We start from the raw sequence: 21,911 nt of genomic DNA, 5'->3' as shown, positions 1-21,911 counted from the left end.
CATCGTTTTTACCTGTATAAGAATGATTTTTTTTGGATGGAATCAGACAATCAAATGATTTACCTTTGTTTCACTTTCAGATCCTTTCAGTATTGACATTATTTTCCTTTGGATAAGTTGAACACGCACAATGCATGCTATATCCATATCTAGCCAAGGGGTTAAAATGAAGTTCGCATGAATACAGATTCTATGAGGTCGAAGTATTCACTTGCAAGTGAATATTTCATCATCAATATTTCTTAGTTTATTTTGACAAAATTGAACTATACTGGCTGCTAAAAGCGATATATTAAAAACTATTTTTAATATATCTCCGACGTAGCTAGTGCCCCTTTAAGAATGTATTTACAGTTTTAAAAGTACTAATTTTTTCATAAAATACTCATAAATCCATACAGATAACTATTTTAAGGTTTTTAAAACCGAATGATACCACGATATATCAAACGAAAGACTGACCGATAAGCGCAAATGAAAGCTTTGCAAATTCTGTTTAAATGAAAAAAGAAGATATTTCTAAAATTGGCGCTAATGACAAATGCCCCAACATCGATTATTCTTATTGTATGGCTTAATTAAAGGTGGTGTAGTTTTTCTTAAGACAAACTTTTTGTCAAGTTCAAGTTAAGACAACCCACATATGAATAGGCCTATATTATTTGTATTTACAGGAACGAGAATTTCATTCAGAGCCAAGCAATGTTGTTTTCAGTTCTACGTTCTACTTCCCTCCTCTAAGTGGCGGATTCAGAAATTTTCATAAGTGGGGGCCCATGCACTGACTGACCTAAGAGGTGGCCCGCTCCAGTCACGATTCAGTGATTACCTATATAAGTAACCAATTTTTTTCCAAAAAAGGGAGGGCCGGGCCCCTGCCCCCCCCCCCCCCCCCCCCCCCCTTAAATCCACCTCTGCCTCTCAACCCTTGGCTAGCGAAGATGTGTTGTTTTATTCTAATTTCTTTATTTTATATATGATACTAACAATACTCAATTAAAATTAAACTTACAAAAATATCGTTTATACTCATGACTTTTTTGTATTTATACGATAAAAATACATTCTAGGTAGTCATTTATGAATAGAAATGCATGTGATTGTGAGAGCGGTTCAACCAGCTACACTTTAAATGCCTGACAAACATGCCGTTAATTTTCGTGTCGAAATATTAAATTTGACATTTTCAGTTGTCCAAACCTAAATCACTCATCTTTAATATGTGCATAACGCCTCTCCCTACCAACCTCCTACTCCGCTTCAGTTTGTACGATTTAATTGCCAATTTAACTTAGTCGAATGTCCGTTTTTTCCGGAAAGAATATCCGATACTGTTTTAAAATTACATATTTCCCGCTATTTTGGCTTTCGGTACTCTTTCGATTTATCATTGATGATTTGATCAAACAGCTGTTTTCAGATTAGGCCCAACAGGCAACAACAACATACATTGTCATTGTAGGTTACTTACAGTTTCCCAGAATAATATGTCACTTGTGCTTTACATAAAACTAAAATCAATAAACAGATTAAGAAGTATAAAATACTAAAACACACCTAGTCCAAATAATTATGACGTCTGACAAACTGTCAAGTTTAAAGTTTTTTTTATTTTAGATAAATTGTTTTCACAAAAAGTTACCACAGGCTGATTGACTGTCTGCTAAGAGAAGAGCTGTCTCACAGTAAATAAGTTAGACAGTCTTCTCTGTTTTCGATGCCAGAAGCTTTCTTTCTGAAACCTTTGTTCTTATTTAAAATGTAATTAATAATTAACTTTTAAGGTTCATGTGGACCCTATGGATAAAATGCAGGGCTTTCAATAGAAGGCGGAAGGCGGCGATTTTCGCCGTCTACTTGAAGGAAATCCGCTGTCTACTTTGAAAATACAGGTATCAACATGATCAATGATAATTAATTTTATTATTTGGAGAAATGTAGGATGCATGATTAAATTTCCCACCTGTGATGTCTGGTACTAAAAATAGTTTACCTGTCACCTGAACAGCCATTTCAAATAATTATGTAAAACCATAAATATTTGGACTACTAAACAGGTAGATTTCAGGTTTCTAACTACTTATTAGCCTTGATCAATATTGATTAAAATTAGAAAGTATTGAAGTAGGCCTGGGGTTGATTTGATAGTAATTAAATCATCATCATGATTTATTTTAAAATGACTGTCTCATGTCAAAAAATAGATAGTTTCATGCTTTGCCCAGCCGGAATTTTACAAGACTTTATACAATTGTTCTGAATATATGACCATTTTGGAAGCCTTGGTCTAGCTAACAGGATAATTTTATGAATTGAACTGTCATTGACTGTAAATTAAAAATGATATTGTCTTTTTACAGATCTGAACTGTTATGTCTGACAAAGAACTTAAGGAGGTTATAGAGCAAGAACTACAAACAAAAGTAAATATCCAGGGCAGTCATGGTGGTGGATGTATCAATGAGGCAGTTACCATAACAACAGATGATGGGGACAAGATATTTGTTAAAATAAACAAAAAATCAGAGGTAACTAAATTGAAATTTTTGATTTACTAGTTATTATTATCATTATTGTGGGTCTCATTGGGGTTTAAGCGTGACGCGGGATTGCCAAAATTTTGTAAGTGTGAAACGTGAGAGTCAAATTATAGTGCCTTGAAAACGAGAAATGAAGTTTAGTGGGACATGGGAAATAACCAAAAAATGAGAATTGCTTACGCTCATAGTATAAGTGGGATAAAACAATCTGACAAAACAGTACATTAATTTGTAAGTGGGATCTGGGTTGAGAACCTCCCCAATGAGACCCCCATTATTATGTGATACAGATCCTGTGCATTATTATGGTAAAAAAAATCAATCTTTTTTAACCACAGTCTATCACATGTCTATTTGATACAAATGTTGTGTACAGTTTTCCAACCAACCACCAATGAATTGTATTGACAGGAATTCAAACGCACATTTAGATCACAAAATATAATTTTGATAACCTCATCTACTCTTTCTGCTAAGCGAGATAACTTTTTAGTTATTGAACCACCAGTTATGGAATTTATGAACTAAATTTTGTTACTAAAAACTTTGAATATACAAATGTAAGCATAATTTTTTTTCCTCTTAAATCCAAAATGAAAAAATCTTTTTAAGACCAAAAAAAAAATTCAAACTTATTTCAATGTAAAAGAAATATACAAATAGTTGGAGAATCTATTTCTCATGCTCCCTAATTTGACTGTTTATCTTGTAGGCAAGAGCCATGTTTGATGGAGAGTTTATTAGTTTAGATGTTCTCCATGCAATGGATGTAGTGAGAGTGCCAAAGCCAATCAAAGTAAATAAATGTTTATTGATAGATATATGTTTGATTTAACAGGGTATGAGTTTAGTAAGTGTCTCAATGACCTTAAATTGATGTCCTGTAAATCACTGTGTCTGACTTATAATATCATACATGCAGTAACTCCTTTTATTGAAAGTTTTCATCTTTCTGTGTCATTCAAAAATTCAAGCTTCCTTTTAAACATTTCCATAATTTTGAAATTGCGTTTATAGAGGGGGGAAAAATAATAATGCATAAATTCTTTATTTGTCCCATCTACAAACATGACAAACATTTATGGATATTATATCAAAAAGACATAAAACAATTGCAGGTGCTTGATTTACCCAGTGGTGGAGCTGCATTTCTTATGGAATGTCTGGACATTCATGGAATGTCAAAATATTCAGCTAAACTGGGAGAACAATTAGCCAAGTAAGAAATGTATATTTTGTTATACCACCAATCAGAGTTGGTTTTACATTCCAGATTTGTACACCTCTAAACACAGAGAGGGTTTGAAATTGCAGTGCTCTTTTCCATACATTTTTTATTAAGCCATGCCGGATCTATGTGATCTCCCAGGTTATAAATGGAGAAGGTTGCAAAATTCTCCATCTTTTGGCAATGGAACAGAAATGTTACAGTGAGATTCACATGATTCTGGAAATTAAGATAACAATTTAATTATTGAAATTATGGTCATAAAAAATGTCAGATTAGCTAGAATATCTTAATAAGACAACTATCACAGGGACATGCATATCAAAACAAATAACAACAAAAAAGACATGGAAAATAGCATATCGAAATAATATTGAGAATGAAAAAGGGTGATGCGTCAATGAAACAACAACCTTAAGAAGAGAAGAAACCAACCAAAGGCTACCAATTGTTCTTCAACACAGCATTAAAAAATACTGCACCCCAAGAGGGGAGGTTGCAAATAAGTGCATTACAAAACACATGCTGCAGTGTGAACAAAACCATGAAACACCTAAATGAATAACACTAACTAAACGAGGGCTATTTTACTTATAAATGGACTTGAATTTTTGCAGTTAACATTTTTATACAGCATTGGTCACATGCTAGTCACATGGTACTGCAGAACCAATTATGATCTTCTTTTAAATATACACATAATGCTTTCTTTTTTTCACAGATTGTGATAATGATTGTCATGATTGTAGTACAATGTATTATGAATATAAAAAAGTGATTTTGTTGTACATGAATAATGTTTTATTTGAAGGTTACATTTACTGAATGCAGAATTGGCAGAAAAAGCAAAAAATGGGGTGAAATTTGTTGGTCGTAGTCATTACTATAAATATGTTGATGAATTTGGATTTTATACAGATACATGTTGTGGCTTTTTAAAACAAGACAATACTTGGAAAGATACATGGCTAGTAAGTATTAAAGTAATAATAGATTCTTACATTGAGACCAGTGAATAATCAGATTTATCCAATCAAGATATATGTAGTTAGATTATCAATTTTAAAGTCCGAGCCTTGAATTCATGGGTAATAATATCATGATTATTATTTTTATTTCCAAGGAGTTATATGCAAGGAAGATAGATTTACAAATGGAATTGTTGAATAAAAATGTAAGTAAAGATACCAGTAAACTACAGTTTACTCAGTTTAATAACATATCGCTTAATTCAGTTATTTCCTATTCATTTAATGTAAAAGAACATTTGTTATTTGCATACCCCGGAAAGTGTCATTTCAGTTAAATGCTTTCCCGTTTGAATGGTTTTACACTAGTAATTTTGGGGCCCTTCATAGCTTGTTGTTCGGTGTGAGCCAAGGCTCCGTGTTGAAGGCTGTACTTTAACCTATAATGGTTTACTTTTTAAATTGTTATTTGGATGGAGAGTTGTCTCATTGGCACTCACACCACATCTTCCTATATCTATATAAAAAAATACTAAGTTCACAATATTTAAATTCAAAACATTGTAAAAAATTTGTTACTTTATATCACATTAATAATATTTCTCAGGCCTGAAGCTACATTGAATTGGCCACTGGACATCAAACAGCCCTCCGCAATCATGCCTCATTCATACCTGCCAACTGTCACTATTTTTCGGGGGATTTCCCCAATGGAGGCTCCCAAATTAAAATATTGGATGAGCAATTTTGTCCACAATTTAAACAAAACAATTAATTTTACAATGACTTTGTGCTAATAAAAGTATGAAGCCAAAAACCAACATTAAAATGTATTTGCAGGCCCCCTTGAAGGTTTTCAGGACTATGACAGCCATCTTGCACGCAAAACCCCCATGGGCATTTTGAAAAGTTGGCAGATATGCTCATTTAATTTAAGTCTTGAGAAACATAGAAAATAATGGTGTAAGTGGGGCATGCCTGTTGTGTCAGCCTGTACAATGAAAACACTGGTGTTACTTATATATTTATATGTTTGTTTCAGTATAGAAATAAAGAAGCCAGAGAATTGTGGTCACAACTTTTACCAAAACTACCCAAATTTTTTGAAGGATTGGAAATAAAACCAGCATTATTACATGGTGATCTGTGGGGAGGAAATGTAGGAGAAACATCTACAGAACCAGGTTAGTATTAAGAAATCAGTTAATATTGAAGTTTTCTTTTTACAAATTGGCTGATATTCTAAAAAAACATCTTACTTTTAAAAAAAGGAAAATGGCAATATTAAAACAAACACAAGTACAAGGATGTAAACAACTAAATGGTATTTGTATGGCCTTCACAATGAGAACACCCCAACTGTTCAGTAAGCTAAAACAAAACAGCACCAGCATTACAAATGAAAAACAATTGAAAAGAGAAAAACAATGGCCTATGTTATACTTAAAACTAAAAAATAACTGTTTAGTTATTCTTTTTCCCTGAGGTAAAATTCTGGTTGATATCTAATATCTTAAAACCATAATAGATACAAAAAAAAGCTGATGTGAATTTAATACTCCAACTGTCAAGATCTGTACTATCATGACTATCTTCTGCTCGCCTTGACATTGTTTTCTTGATTTATTAATGTATTAAATTTTACTGATGCCTCACTCAGTAGTTTGATGATAATCTCAAGGACTTTGAACTTATAATTCTATCATTATTGTGAGGACAAAACAATTTAGAAGAAATTGTCCATAGGAGACTTTTTATAAAACATGCATCAAATATTTGCCACTGGATGTAAAGCAAAGAATATTAATCAACAAGACATCCCAACATATGTTTGTCTCTTTATGAATCTTTTTATTTTGTAGTAATCTTTGATCCAGCCAGTTATTATGGTCATTCATAATTTGATTTGTCTATATCAAAGATGTTTGGAGGTTTTAGTTCCTCCTTTTTTGACAGTTATCACAATTTAATCCCCCAAGCAGAAGGATTTAGAAAGAGAGTTGATCTATACAAACTGTTCCATTATTTAAATCATTGGTAAGTTTAAAATATCATAATTGAACTAAATATATACATTGGGTATACAAAACATTATATAAATAACACATAGCTGAGAGGGTGATAGAGCTGATTTTAACATTGTCAACTGCAGCAAGATCAGTGTAATTTTATCTTGAAGTATTTTCTTTGACGTCATGTACATAACAATGTTATGAGTACTTGAAAAATCAACAAAAGTGAAGCAAGTTGTGTTATTTTTTTAATATTTTTACAGTCAAATAATAAAATCTAAGCCAAAAACATAGACCTTACCCATTGCCTTTAATTATTAATTTAACTTCCATTTATTGTCCATAAAATTATCGGTTTTTGATTGGTCTATATGAGAGGTTGACATTTAAAAAATTGTCTCCTGCTTAGCATCTATATATATCTTTATTCTTGTATCAACCAAAGTACAATGGTACAGAGATCTGATTGAGTAAATTATCTCCCTCATATTATCCAATCAAAATATGGCATTTTAACGTAAATTGAAATGTACAATTAAGTCAACATGGACCAGTTTTCATTAAAATCTTTATAGGAGTTATTATTCTTGAAAGTCTAATTTGCATTTTTTTTTCTTTCTTTCTTTAACAAAATAAAATAGATACATGTAGTGGTAAATTCTAATTATTTTTGTTTCAGGAACCATTTTGGAAGTGGTTATGAAGGATCCAGCTTATCAACATTAAAAACAGTGCTTCAATATGTTTACCCCTGAATCAGTGGTGTAAAGCCATCAAATTATTACCTGAATAAAATTGAGAATGGAAATGGGGAATGTGTCAAAGAGACAACAACCCGACCAAATAAAAAAACAACAGCAGAAGGTCACCAACAGGTCTTCAATGTAGCGAGAAATTCCCGCACCCGGAGGCGTCCTTCAGCTGGCCCCTAAACAAATATATACTAGTTCAGTGATAATGAACGCCATACTAATTTCCAAATTGTACACAAGAAACTAATAAAAAAATAATACAAGACTAACAAAGGCCAGAGACTTGGGACAGGCGCAAAAATGCGGCAGGGTTAAACATGTTTGTGAGATCTCAACCCTCCCCCTTTACCTCTAACCAATGTAGAAAAATAAACGCATAACAATACGCACATTAAAATTCAGTTCAAGAGAAGTCCGAGTCTGATGTCAGAAGATGCAACCAAAGAAAATAAACAAAATGACAATAATACATAAATAACAACAGACTACTAGCAGTTAACTGACATGCCAGCTCCAGACTTCAATTAAACTGACTGAAAGATTATGATTTCATCATATGAACATCAGGCACAATCCTTCCCGTTAGGGGTTTAGTATCATACCATCATAACATATATGAGAAGAACATAACCCGTGTCATGCCAACAACTGTTTTTAGAATAGATGTCTTTAGTTCCAACGCAAAGACCTTATCAGTGACTCAATATTAACGCCAAAATATGCAATCTTTAATGGCTTGACAACAGTATCGTAATTATATCCCTTCTTAATCAGTCTATTTAAAGGTTTTGTAAGTTTCTGAGGTGAATACTGACACCTTTGTGCTTTATAAAGAATATTTCCAAAAAAAATTGGATGTGAAATACCTGAACGTATAAAAAGTCTGCATGTTGAGCTATATTTACGAATGATGTTTTTATACCGATGATGCTTGCCATAAGTGACTTTTTTAAAATTTGTTATGCAAAATAAGCTGGCTCTACAAGTGTGATAGATTCAAAAATATTGAGGAGATATATATATGTTGAATATCAAATAAGATGATTTTATATCTGCATTTAAACTGATGATCTTTTGTATTTGAAATTTGTACCACTTGAAGTTTATTGTTTTATATTTTATTTATTTATACTAATCTGGGTAAGCAAATATCAGCTCTGACCAGAAGCAAATGCTGACCATGAGACATTTCAATGGTTAGGATAGACAGGTCAAGAATATTGCAGGGTTAAACATGTTTGTTAGCGCTTAACCCTCCCCTTATCTGGGACAGTGGTGAAACAACTTAAATAAGACGTTAACATACTCAAATGGTACCAATCTACTATCTGAGAGCTAGTTCAAAGCCAATACATGTACCAACTAATTGATATATGATAAATCATGGTTTCCCAAAATTGTGTCTTGTTTTCATTAAAAATGTAAATTATTGTACTATTTACTTAGAAGAATTAATTTTGATTAACACAGTGTAAATTTTTGTTTTCATAGCTTTATGAAATTAACTTTTTTTGTTTTTATATATATCTGAAACATTGTTATTAACTGTTACACTATTTTATAGCTTCATATTGTTTTAATTATTTTTATATGCAATTGTATTTTTTACATTAAAATAAATGTGAAATGATTGATGTTTATTGCAATTTCTTTACTGCTTGAGAAAAGCAAGCTCCTGGACTTTCATGACCCCTTAAAGTTGAGCATATATTTCTAAAAATATGACTTTGTCTATAAGCCGAAAAAACAACACCAAAACAAAAGTTATGTCCCATATTTTGATTACAATCCTATATAAATTCAAAAGCAGTAATAAGCATAAATAGATACTCTCCATCCAAGTAACAATTTAAAAAGTAAAGAACAACAAGCTATAAAGGGCCCCAAAATTACTAGTGTAAAACCATTCAAACGGGAAAACCAACGGCCTAATCTATATAAACAAAACGAGAAACGAGAAACACGTATATATTACATAAACAAACGACAACTACTGTACATCAGATTCCTGACTTAGGACAGGTGCAAATATTTGCAGTGGGATTAAACGTTTTAATGGATCCAAACCTTCTCCCTTTTTCTGAAACAATAGCATAACATCACAACATAGAAAAACACACGATAAAATATCAATTGGCAGACTTAAAGCATTTTTTTTTTTTTTTTACTTTGATGACTTTAAAATCAGATAACCATAAGGTTCATGATATTAAGAGCAGACTGTTCCCAGAAATGCTTATCAAGTTTGTGGTGGGCTTGCCAAAAAAAAAAGGAGTTTTGGCATCCAAATTGGGAGACCCTTGAAAATTATTTCATTGCAGTAGAGACTACCTAGTTGATCTTTTTGAAACCTGCTCCTCCTGAGAGCTAGAGGTCATTGATTCAATGATCTTTTTGTAGCCTGCTCCCCCTGAGAGCTAGAGGTCATTGATTCAATCACAAATCTTGGCAAACCCAGGACTTTAAAATTGGCATTTGCACACATTGTAAACTTTCCAATTTTATGCATGAACATTCCAGTAGCACCTGCACATGGAGTAGCATCTCCCAATTGATACTTTCTCGGGCAAGTATTTCCTATCATGATTTCCTTGACAGAGGGTTGCTGCTCATAAGGAAGCTATTGAACCAAAAGTTCCAAATGGTGAAGTTGTAATCATCACTTCGTAAATTTTATGGACCCCATCACAAGATGGTTGCCTGTTATTGAATATCTGTTTCACAGAAAATATCATATGTTTATATGTCCTGTCTACAATCCCTTTCCCTTTTCATGAATGTGACCTACAGAATTGAGACTATTTACCAGGTTTGTAATAAAGTGAGTAACATAAGTGACACTTGTGGAGCAGGATCTGCTTACCCTGAGATCACATCCCATTTTTTGGTGGGGTTCATGTTGCTAAATCTTTAGGTTTTCTATGTTGTGCCTTGTGTACTATTGTTTGTCTGTCTTTTTCTTTTTTGGCCATGGTTTTGTCAGTTTGTTTTTCGATCTGTGAGTTTGAATATCCCTCTGGTATCTTTCAAACCACTTTAAGTAAAATTTGAACACTTCAATGATTATGCAATATAAAAAATAAAATGTGGTATGATTTCCCATGAGAATACCATCCACAAGAGACCAAATGACACAGAAATTAACAGCTTTAGGTCATCATACCGCCTTCAACAATGAGCATAGCATACCACATAGCTTTAAAAGGCCCTGAATTGAAAAATGTTAAAAACTAACAGCCTGTTCGATATTCATAAATGTTAGGTTTCAATACCAATACTAAAAGTCCAGGATAAAATAAGGTGTGGGTACTTTATAATTAATTCAGTCTCGGACCTGAAGGTTTGTTCTAGTTCCATTAGATCAATTAAATAAAAACAAAAATATAATTTTTCCCACATCCATTTTATTGATGACATGAGAATCAGAAATCTATAATATCACAGAGTATGAAAATATTATGGAAAAAAATACATTTCAAACATCATTTTCTTTCCTCGGATCTCTTAAAACAATTCCTTTGCAGCTTTCTATAACTTTACATGTTAAAATCACATCTAAACTTCAACAGGTTCTAATTAATTTTCTTGCAACTATTCAGTTAAATCTGAATTCAATGTAGAGCTTTTGGTAAACAACAAATTTCCACCTGTGAAATTTTTCTTTTAACATTTATATTTTTAACCAGCTCTTCAACAGATTGAAGCAGACTAAGTAACATTAGAAATTAGTTATCTACTTTATGAATTTAGTTATTATTCTCCTGTATACATTGTCACAAAGAACATAATACAATGTCTTCTCAATAGCATACAAAGCATGGCAGCTAAAAACCCCTTTTATGTGCTTATTTCTTCAATTTTGCTTTTGGAAAGAGATATTCAGACAAATTCTTAAAGTTTGCTGTATGCCCATCAAAATACCTTTACAATAATTACTTTCCAGGATTGATGTTTTATGCTTTACAACACATTAGCCAAACAAATACTATATCAGGCAAAGAATTTTCAAAGGGAGGTAATCTGACCCTTTAATGATGAACTATCTACAAAGTCAAAATTAAAAATTTGTGTACTTTGATCCACTTCCGTTACACGCTTAGTTTTATTTTCATTGTTACTAGCATTTAACAAGTAAAATAACTATGACAATATTATAGGGTTATACATTAAGGATATTCTAATAAAACACAAGGTTTCGAGAAAAAACACTTGAAAAAAAAGAGAATCTTACATGTATACAGTCACATCAAATGGGTCACTTAAAAATCACTCATGGTAGTGATTTTTCACAGTGAAAGCTGGTGAGTGTTAGTGATTCAATTTAAAATACTAATTTGTGTATTTGAGATTTTATATGGCAAGGTTTTAACAAGTAAATCTTAAATATACACCAATAGCATTGTATCACTGTGTCCACTTGACATCAGCCAGGTTTACTTTGCGTGAACTGTAAAATCTTGCTAGGTTTGGCTTTTGTCCATTGAGTGAACTTTTGTTATAGCAATTTAATAGTGTCTACTCTTAAGTTTTAATGAAAAATCCTTAAAGCTTTTCTCTATTATGTCAAAGACTTTCATTGGATGGTTTACTATGAATGTAATGTATAAGCTTTAAAATAAAATAGCAACAATGCAATAAAATAATGATTCAACATAAACAAATATAAATCGTGAAATCATGATACAATTGGCAAAGAATAACAAAAAATAATGGAAAAAAAGGGTTACACTTATATATTTAGCAGTTCCAAATGTTTTTTATACAAGGGCAATATATTTAAACATTACAAAAAAAATTGAAAGCTTTAACAGAAATGCATGACTAGATTATTAATTTTGAAATTCTTCCAACTCTTTTTTCTGCTGTAGAACTAAATAAAAATAGCAGTGCAAAATGCAAAACAACACAATTGGAATACAAAATTACCGTATCATATTCGAAGAAAAGTTTAGTTTTTCTCATTTTCATAATTTTAACAAAAGTTATGATTGAATTTTGCTACAAGACAACTTGAAAGACTTTTTTTTTTCTAAAATGACAACATCAAACAATAAAGAAATACACTTTATGATAAAAACCCTCATGGATGTACAACCGCAGATGCATAGGTAAAATAAAATAACAAGCAACAAAAACAAATATAATACTTTGTTACAATACTTTCATTCCAATTAACCACTTTTAATGAATGATCACTCTTTAGGCAAACTGTTGACAAAAAAATCACAAAGCACTGGTTGATATCCACGGTTATTGTGAAATTTATGAATAGTGAATTGTCATTCACAAAAAATACCCAATTAAGATAAATACTGAGTTTTCCTGATCCATAACCAAGTAGGGATCTGCATCCAAAGAAGCAATTATTAAAAGTCAGCAGTGGTGGATAGTCAAATCTGGATCTGATTCCCAGAGGAATTGTTCTCCCTGGGCATCTGATCCACATTTTACTTCCTTAATGTTGCAAATGTCTCATTGATTACTCCTTGGGATTTATGCATCTCCACAGAATTAGAATCAGGGTAACCAGTTTGAGATAATGAACAACAATCTCAATATCATAACTAATCATAACAAAGTATTACATGTACAATGGTTTAACAACAATATCAACAAAAAGATTCCTAAGGTTAGTTTTACATTTATCTATGTTACTTTTGGTTTATAAATAAATGTTTACAAATATAGGAAGGTCTTCCTGGTAAAAACTCTGTATAAACTAAAGTCTATCTTCTTATAAGAGTGAAATATATATGAGACACAAAATACTCTAGCAGGAAAACAAAATATGAGTTTAAACTAAGTGAGATGTATGGTATAGGTCTACGAAACAGCAAACCCAACAAAAAGACTTTAAGAAGTGTACCCTTAGTTTAATTATATTTTTGAGAAAATATTTTGATACCTTCATAAGAGTCACTATGTTAAGAAAATTTCAGTTATCAAATACTTTTAATAGCTCTAGCACTGTTCATGCTTTAGATTTATTTTCTATATTTAGATACAGGAATTATAACAATCTATAATGGTAACAGTTATAAAATAAGATATTGTTTATTTTGTGTAATATTAAAAAGTGATTGGCACAGAATGCACTAGACATGCCAGATATTTAAGTCAAAAATAGATCACATAATTATATATAAATATTTATGAACTTAATCTTCTTCATATCCTGCTTTGGTTATTCTGGTTAAGCCTTATCTTTTTATTAATAAGTTAATCTGTTTATATCAAAAAAAGAATTTAAAAGAGTCAATATATAAAAACTAACAGTCTTGAAGAAAAAGTCAAGATTAGCGTTCATAATATAAGTAGAAACATGTTAATATTGTATTCCGTGATCACAGTAGAATGTCCTTTGCACTGGTCCGTGGAGATTTTATGATCCTTGACTTTCTATGAAACTGATGGGCCTGGAGGAGGGGGACTGGAGTCCTGAAATAGAAATACAACAATAAATCTTATTATATTGTATTTATCTAACTGTCACTGATCTATTAATAAACATGCATATATGTGAATAAAGACAGAAAAATCTTAAGGCTGTAAGAGTTAGGCATGTTGTCTCTGAAAAAGCTCTTTAAGAATCGGTCCAATAAATGTTTGTAGTTGGATACTATAATTTGGCAGGGGTCTGGTGCTTATATTTTTTTTTTATAGTTCTAGTGAACTATTTAATGTTTTTATAAATTTTCAACATATTAATGTACATGTACAGGCAATTGCAACTGGATAATTAATTAATTATGAAGAACAATGGTTACAGTGCTAATACTTTGTTATTGGTTTTGTTGTGTGAGTGCAGCCACTTTGAATCAATCATGATCTGGTACACTATGTTCATTTTTTCTAAGCTTGTCTGAATTAGCTTTTTTTTGACATGGCTAACCATAATTATTCTTTTGAACAAACTTGTTTAGCACATTAGTCATCAATAATAAATGAAGGCTTACATTATTCCTCTCTGGTTTCATATCACCCCTCTGCCTGAGACTTCTGGGACGAAGGAGATATAAAGCTGTAGCCACGACCATCCATCCCATCATCATTAACATCATAGTACTGAACCCTCCATCGGGGGCACTGTCTGCTCCTGGCACTACAATATAAATACAGACCATGAGGTATGACTGCCAATGAGACAGCTATCGACCAGAGACCAATTGATGTAGAAGTTAGCAAATATAGGTAACTGTACAGCCATCCACAATGACAAAACCCCACAAAATATATAGCAAGATATAAAATCTAGTTCAAACACTTTTAAATTTAATGTAATTTTTTACTAATGTTAACTTATTTTTTAAGTGACTCAATGTTTTTTTTTATAATAAATCAGCCTATAAACGCATATATATACATATTGTTTTATATTACAAAACTAAATAGAAGTAAAAATTCAATGTAAATATGATTTACTATTTTCTTGAAAAATTGAACAAGAGCAAAATGATTGCTGTGCCTTCCATAGGGCTATTCCATTCAAATGAATGCCAGATGTTACAACATGAAGAATGGGAAGTTTCCTTTTTGCTTATTTATCATTATTAAAATTTATTTCATATATTTTCTGTCAATTTAATGCATGCTTGGATGGAAAGTTGTCTCATTGGCACTCATACCATATCTTCTTATATCCCCCTTTTTTAAAATGGCTGGATCTGCCCCTGAATCTAATAATCAATTTATATAAATGATAATCTTCACCATCATCCATATTGATGCATCTATTTAGCTTAACTTATTCAAGTTTTACATATAAGTTAATAATGTTCCCCTTCTTCCGCTTAGACTATCAGCCAGTATGGGTAACATAGACATCTATCTACAAATGTACTTACATTCCGTCACACATTCATTATCTGTACAGTAGGACTGTGTGTTTCTTAACTGAAATATATATTAAATGCAATATGTACATGTAAGACATGTAAGAAGTGATAAGAAAATTATACAATTGACTAAAAAACTTTTTAACTCTTGTTTGAATACATATTTTGGATAACCATTGTAAACTACATTCAATAGGCATGCATCTCAGATTCAAATTGCATAAAATTCCTAAAATTTGAAAAAGTTTATGACTTGCAAATGACTTGGTTTGCTGTATATCATTCTTTGATTAAAAAAAAAAAGTCTTTCAATCATGTCCATATGATATATATTCCAACAAATGATATTTTCTTGCAGGTCTTTTATTTATTTTGTAATGTTGTTAGATGGGGACGAAGTCCCCAATTACGGTAGAAAAATCAATGAAAAAAAAAAAAAAAAAATCTGGGAAAATTTCCCGAATTTTTCATTGTACTAATGAACTCAAAATCGTTAACGTTTTTTTTTCAGATCTAGTTCCTGTTCCGGTTTTCCCGCATTTGCGCAGAAATCTGTCTTGTTTGCATGAGACTTTGATTTTTTTTATATTTATCAGTCTAGTTAAACATAAGATTGGATCTCAATACAAATTCAATTTTAATAATTGTTTGATATGAAAAAAAAACCGTTACGTTACCTGATGAAAGCGTTTCTTTTGTTTACATCGAATATGACGTCATAACTTAAAGAACGTCACAGCTAATTCCCTAACAACAGAACCAAAATCGGGAACGTTACGTACGGTATTTCGGTTTCTTTTATCAACATGATTGAATTAAGAAAATAATACATACAGACTTCGTCCCCATTCACAGGTTATGCCTGCCTCATATTATTTGTCTGAAGATTTTACTTTGATGTGCTGTTACATGTATATAATGTATGAAACACATTAATCACTATGCAACATATGCCGCTATGTACATGTATGTATTTTAAACCAAAGGTGTTATTAAATTATTACTATTGATTATTATATTAGGTTTATCATGGGTATCATATAAACAAACTGCTAGTAGTGTATTTTTATATAAAAATAGTATTGCCTTGACTGTAAATATTTATAAGAATTAAATGCCTATAATATATCATGTACAATGTATATTCATTTTGTTACTGTTGTAAAAACCAAATGACAATTGCCATTTTTCAGCTAATAGCATTGCAGCCCTTTATGTAAATCTGTATTTTTCAAAATGAAATCATTTGTTGAATTGGTTTACATGGTTTAATCAATAGATTTTCTATAAAGGTTTACATAAGTCATTTCAAAAAGGCAAATTTGAATATCTCTTGTATAATGTATGTACAGTAATTATGTTGAACTTGTTTTAATATTCAAACTCAAAAGAGACAACATCCTGGTTAAAACAAATAAATTATTTTCTTGTGGTAAAAATGTTCAGGAATTTAATCATTGACATAACCAGGATGTTGTGGTCTTTTCATAGTAATGGATTCGTGATGTTTTGAGACAGATTCTGATAACCCTACAAGCCAGAGAGTGGTGGTTCCCTTCTTTTTTTTTATTTTAATTTTGTTTATTATATAATTACATAATGTCACATCAATGTACAAACCATATTTATGAGTCTTTGCATGGCATTTTCATGGTTCCATATACACTCACAGGGATCAAAGTCAGCCATCTTGTCTGTAATTTTAAAAATATTTCAATCATTTAATATGTAAACATTGTTTTGTAAATCAGAACATAACAAAATGTGTTAAAAAAATTTTTTAGCTGCTATTTATCACTGTGAACAGCAAAAAAATCAAAGAGAATAGGACATATATAGAACTAATGGGTTCACTGTTCTGTTACCATGGTTATAGAGCTACTAACCTTTTGTGTGTTTTTTGTTTTTGTTTTAACAGTTGTTGTTCATGTATCAAACATGTAAAACTTTACATTACTTTTTAACCTCTAAAGTATTACAAAGTTTGATGTCCCTTTCTTACACTATGCATGTACATGCATGATGTTAATATGTTTTCCAATTATAAAATCTTAAAAATAAGTAAGTGATAATGAAATCAATACCATCTTTTTGAAAGTTTCAGTTACAACATGTTAAAACGGTAGTTTTATACATTGTACAAAGAATTCTGACATTTGCCATTTGTTCATCCTTTTGAATTTCAATATTATATCTTAGTGCTAATTCTTACATGCCTGGGTACGTATTGGCTATTGAAAAAGAAAATAATGAAGGAAGAAATTTTAAAATTTCAAACACAGATTTTTTTTTAACACATTTCTATTTTCAGGATAGGCAGAGCAGTAAATATATTGATTTAGAATAAAACTTAATATTAAAGTTCAACTAAAACATCAACCCTCATTCTTTTGTCAATAAACTTTTGAAAACATCATACAATTGGAACTACATGTATACTTCTTTTCTCTGCCTTACACGTTTAGTTTTTCCATACAAAACCTTTGTATTGATTCCTGGGTGATGATAATGATATTTGTATTGGATTTGACTTTATTGTTTATTTATGAATTCTTTATGAGAATGTTCATATTTTAGAATGTTAAGGTTTAATAATATTGCAAAGATTATATATAATACATTTTCATGAATTATTGATTGAAAAATTGCTTCTATTTAAAAACAGTTGATACGTACATTATTATCATTGATCATGTTTATTTCATTTACATTTTAATAAAACATGTTCATCCTTACGTTATCATCCTACATATGTGTGCAATATGGAGTCTTTTTTTTTGGTTGATATAAAAAAAAGATGTGGAATGATTGCCAATGAGTCAATTCTCCACAAAAGACCAAAATCACACAGAAATTAACAACTATAGGTCACCATATATCCTTCAATAATGAGCAAAGCCCATACCACATAGTCAGCCTTAAAGGGCCCCTATATGACAATGTAAAACAATTCAAACGAGAAAACTAACTGCCTTATTTATATAAAAAATGAATGCATTTTTTTCACCAGATAGTGAGATACTAGCAGATGAGACAACAATAAAAAGTATGTGTGGTTCAGTCACTAGAATAAATCTTTTTTGTAATAACAAATGCTTACTTTGGGTCAAACAAAAGGTGAAAAAAATACCCAATTAAAGAAATTCACTTATGACTTCTCAGCTTCAAAATAAATAGTTTTTCATAAAACCAGTATATATATTGATCAAGTTATTATGGGATTAATTAAGAAATCAAAAAAGCAAAAAATATATCTTTGACAAAATATTAACTTTGTAATGTTACAAAAAACTGTAATATAGGGTTATATTGCTGAAAGTTGTAATATAATAGTGTTACTGAAAACTGTAATATAACGACAATATTACTAAAAACTGTTATATTACTGAAACTTGCTACATGTATCTTATCAAAAAATGTAATATAGTACATGTACTTATTCCCTTAAGCTTATATCTCATGAAATATAACTTTCTGAGAGCATTTGGGTATCAAATAATTACATAGCCTATAAATAGTGCTGCAGGATTCAGTCCAGGCAATTACTAAATCTGTAATGTTTCAAAAAACTGTAATTAAGGGTTGTATTATAATGTTATACAGCAGTTTGACAAACACTCATTTTGATCATTGTCAGAATAACTGAATATTTCCTTGACAATACAACATGATGATAACATTTAGTTGATTTTACAGAGTTATCTCCCTGTAGTCATGGTAGAGTTGGGTAGAAAGTGTTATACAAAACGAGTACCAAAAATTTTGTAGTTGATGCTGCAAATCATCAATACCAGCATGACCAGTTCATGACTTCTGCCTTTAACTGAAAAAATACGAAAATAATATCCAACCAAGTTTAAGTCCTACACAATTTCCAAAATTGCAAGAAACTAAGTGGGAACCCCAAGGACAGCTTATGATAATTCTTAACTAAGGAGAGCAATGCAGGCTCAGCATCTGATTTGCTATTCTATACATGCTACAAAATTATATGTCATTTATATTGAAATAAATAAAATAAGCAATATTATCATGATTATCAGCCTATTCATGGAAAGGAGGGAATGAAATATTTTCAATCAGGCTACGCCGTAGATGAGGGATTTGGTCATGGTGAAATTTCCGCCAGCATTTAAATTTTCATCCAATACACCTTATCGCTATTCCCGGCTGACCCTGCCGCTTGAACTTTTGACGCATACAACAATTACTTTTTCATTGTGGCGTCAGCTATTTTGTTTTATGACGTCATCATTTTACTGGAAACTGTGTGATATCCAGTAATGGCGGACAAATAGCGATAAGGTGTATTCCAAGGAGATCCCTGTCTGCAATTACTGGAATCTGACACAGAGGTTCCCGTAAAATTTGACGTCATATTGACACAATACAAAATATCTGTGGACATACTAGAAAAGTGATTGTTGTTTGGTGTCATAAGATCAAGCTAAGCAGATTTAAACGTGAACCTGTGCATATTCCTAAATAGCAATAAGATGTAAATTACGAGACAAACTAGTGCCCCGTCCAAGATTGGCAAGCATCACACAAGAACAATATGAATTGATAACTAGGTTGAAAATATCCAAGATTTTATTTCTTGAAATTAAAGTGAACTCTGTAATGACTGTAATGCAGACAGATACGTGGTCTGACTATGTAACAGTTGGTAAACAAACACTATTTCGTCATCGCAACTTTCAGTTTAGTCTCTGGTAAATAAATTTGACATGCAAAATGATTTTTAAACTGTGGATACACTAAGTAAGTTGCATAGAGCCCATTTTAAGCAAAAATACGTACATTTTTCAAGCAACTGTTGAAATATTGAAAAGGGAAGAGGTTTTTGCCTGCCAGATGATACTGCCAAAGGTGTTTACTTTTCAACTTCCGGTTATACCAAAACAAAAGACACGTCAGTTTAGCACGGAGCCCCGGATGAAAAAAGATTGGTAGCGCGAATTTTCAAATGAGTGAAATAATTCATTTGATTGATTATGATAACGAGGCATTCAATTTGAAAAAAAATGAAAAAAACAAAACTCTCTTTTGTTTTGATAGAGCCGGTGGGTGTCGATGAGAACGGACGTGAAATTTCTGCAGAGAGAATCCATCAACATCATCCAAATTAGTCTTCTAAATTGCTTTCTTGGATGCATTTTATCATCCATAGATTATATTCTTTCAATTTCGGTCATTATTTTCTTGTTGAGGAAAACCTCTGCAGATATTTTCAGGTATGTTTGAGACATGTGCTCTGCCCATATGGGAGCCATTAGTAGTTTCCATTGGAAACTATCAGACCTATCATTTGAAGTCTGAGAGTTCTTGCTGTTCTCCTAATGGTTCGGTAGTTTCTCTCCGAGATCCTTTTTCAGTAGGATTTTCGGCTTTCCTCTATCTTGATACAGCAGGGCATTTGGTAGTGTCGGTTTTGATAGATTTTGTCCTAACCGATTCCTCGTTATTACCTTAGACGTATTTTGCCAAGGCATTTGTGGGACATCCAGTGGCCCTCTCCCATTTAAAACACACAGATATTAAAAAGGGATATTTGATACATAGAAAAAATACACTTTTTATACTTTGAGGACTGAGCGAATCAGGTGAGTGTGTGAGTTCGTATGTTTTAGTTTGTTATATTTTATGTTTAGGGATGGTTAACTTTCTGGTAATAAGACCCGTCACGGCCTGGCTGGGGAATTGGGTAGGCAAATGCTCACATTAATCTGTACCGATACAGGCTCCAAATGCTTCCTTTTTACGCCATAATATATGGTGGTGATCCTTATATAGGATGCTTATACGGAGACAAGAAGAAGCATAGTTTTACAAATCATCTTCAATGCAGGCACTTGTTTCTGTATGTAACGTTATACACTCAACACACTGAGCGGACACTGACTTCCGTCAGTGCCTTTGACCACCTCTTAATATATATACATATTTACCTTAATATTTATACATATTTACCTTAATATTTATATATGGTTTAAATACATAGGCTGAAAAAAAAATAGACAAGTGCCCGCTGTACTACAGAAGTAAACCATAATGCCAAAAAAACTATTTAGATTTACGGTATGACAAAACAAACTGCAAACAAATATTTGATTTGCCAATCACGGCACCCAAAACAATATAATTTTCAAACATGATATAAAGTATTAAAAAAGTTAAAGTGGGGTTTACAACCGTGAAATCGACGCACATTATATTTAAGGAATAACAGTACTGTAGTTGAAGAGTTGCCACCGTCAATTGTAGATTTGACGGTCGCAAATGCAGTTTTACTGGCGACGCGGAGCGGAGACAGTAAAACTGAGAATTGCGACCGTCAAATCAAAATTGACGGCGGCAACTCTATAACTACAGTACTGTTATTCCGATTCTAATGCATTACAAAAAGAAAAAAATACGATAAAACTTGAAAAAATGTCTAAATTTGTCAAATAAAAAAATCCGAGAAACTTCATGAATAATTTTAGCACAAAGACGTCATGGCTAAACGTGACGTCATACAAACGAAAACTTACAAACTGGAGGTTATTTCGTTACCTGTACGCTTCAAATTTG

General features: G+C 31.6%; 2 protein-coding genes across 2 annotated transcripts; one reads left to right on the top strand and one right to left on the bottom strand.

The window, feature by feature from the left end:
* The first annotated feature begins 2,340 nt into the window (after nucleotides 1–2,340).
* Nucleotides 2,341–7,553, top strand: LOC134681615 (ketosamine-3-kinase-like). Its single transcript, XM_063541266.1, is given in 8 exon segments — nucleotides 2,341–2,528; nucleotides 3,253–3,336; nucleotides 3,659–3,759; nucleotides 4,580–4,739; nucleotides 4,892–4,942; nucleotides 5,779–5,920; nucleotides 6,599–6,773; nucleotides 7,428–7,553. Coding segments are annotated over 8 exon segments (945 nt in total). The 5' UTR covers nucleotides 2,341–2,372; the 3' UTR covers nucleotides 7,504–7,553.
* Nucleotides 7,554–10,884: 3,331 nt separating this feature from the next.
* LOC134728198 (small integral membrane protein 14-like) lies at nucleotides 10,885–20,254 on the bottom strand. The gene is made up of 5 exons (XM_063592706.1): nucleotides 20,139–20,254; nucleotides 16,956–17,029; nucleotides 15,345–15,393; nucleotides 14,457–14,602; nucleotides 10,885–13,938 (listed from the first exon to the last, which is right to left on the bottom strand). Exons 2-5 carry the CDS (start codon nucleotides 17,022–17,024, stop codon nucleotides 13,900–13,902), a joined length of 303 nt encoding a protein of 100 aa, XP_063448776.1. The 5' UTR covers nucleotides 17,025–17,029; nucleotides 20,139–20,254; the 3' UTR covers nucleotides 10,885–13,899.
* Between the last annotated feature and the right edge of the window lie 1,657 nt (nucleotides 20,255–21,911).

This window comes from Mytilus trossulus, chromosome 8 (assembly GCF_036588685.1).
Source record: "Mytilus trossulus isolate FHL-02 chromosome 8, PNRI_Mtr1.1.1.hap1, whole genome shotgun sequence".
NCBI lineage: Eukaryota > Metazoa > Mollusca > Bivalvia > Mytilida > Mytilidae > Mytilus > Mytilus trossulus.
The sequence above is the reverse complement of the archived record's forward strand: the minus strand, read 5'-3'. Positions and strand labels throughout refer to the sequence as shown.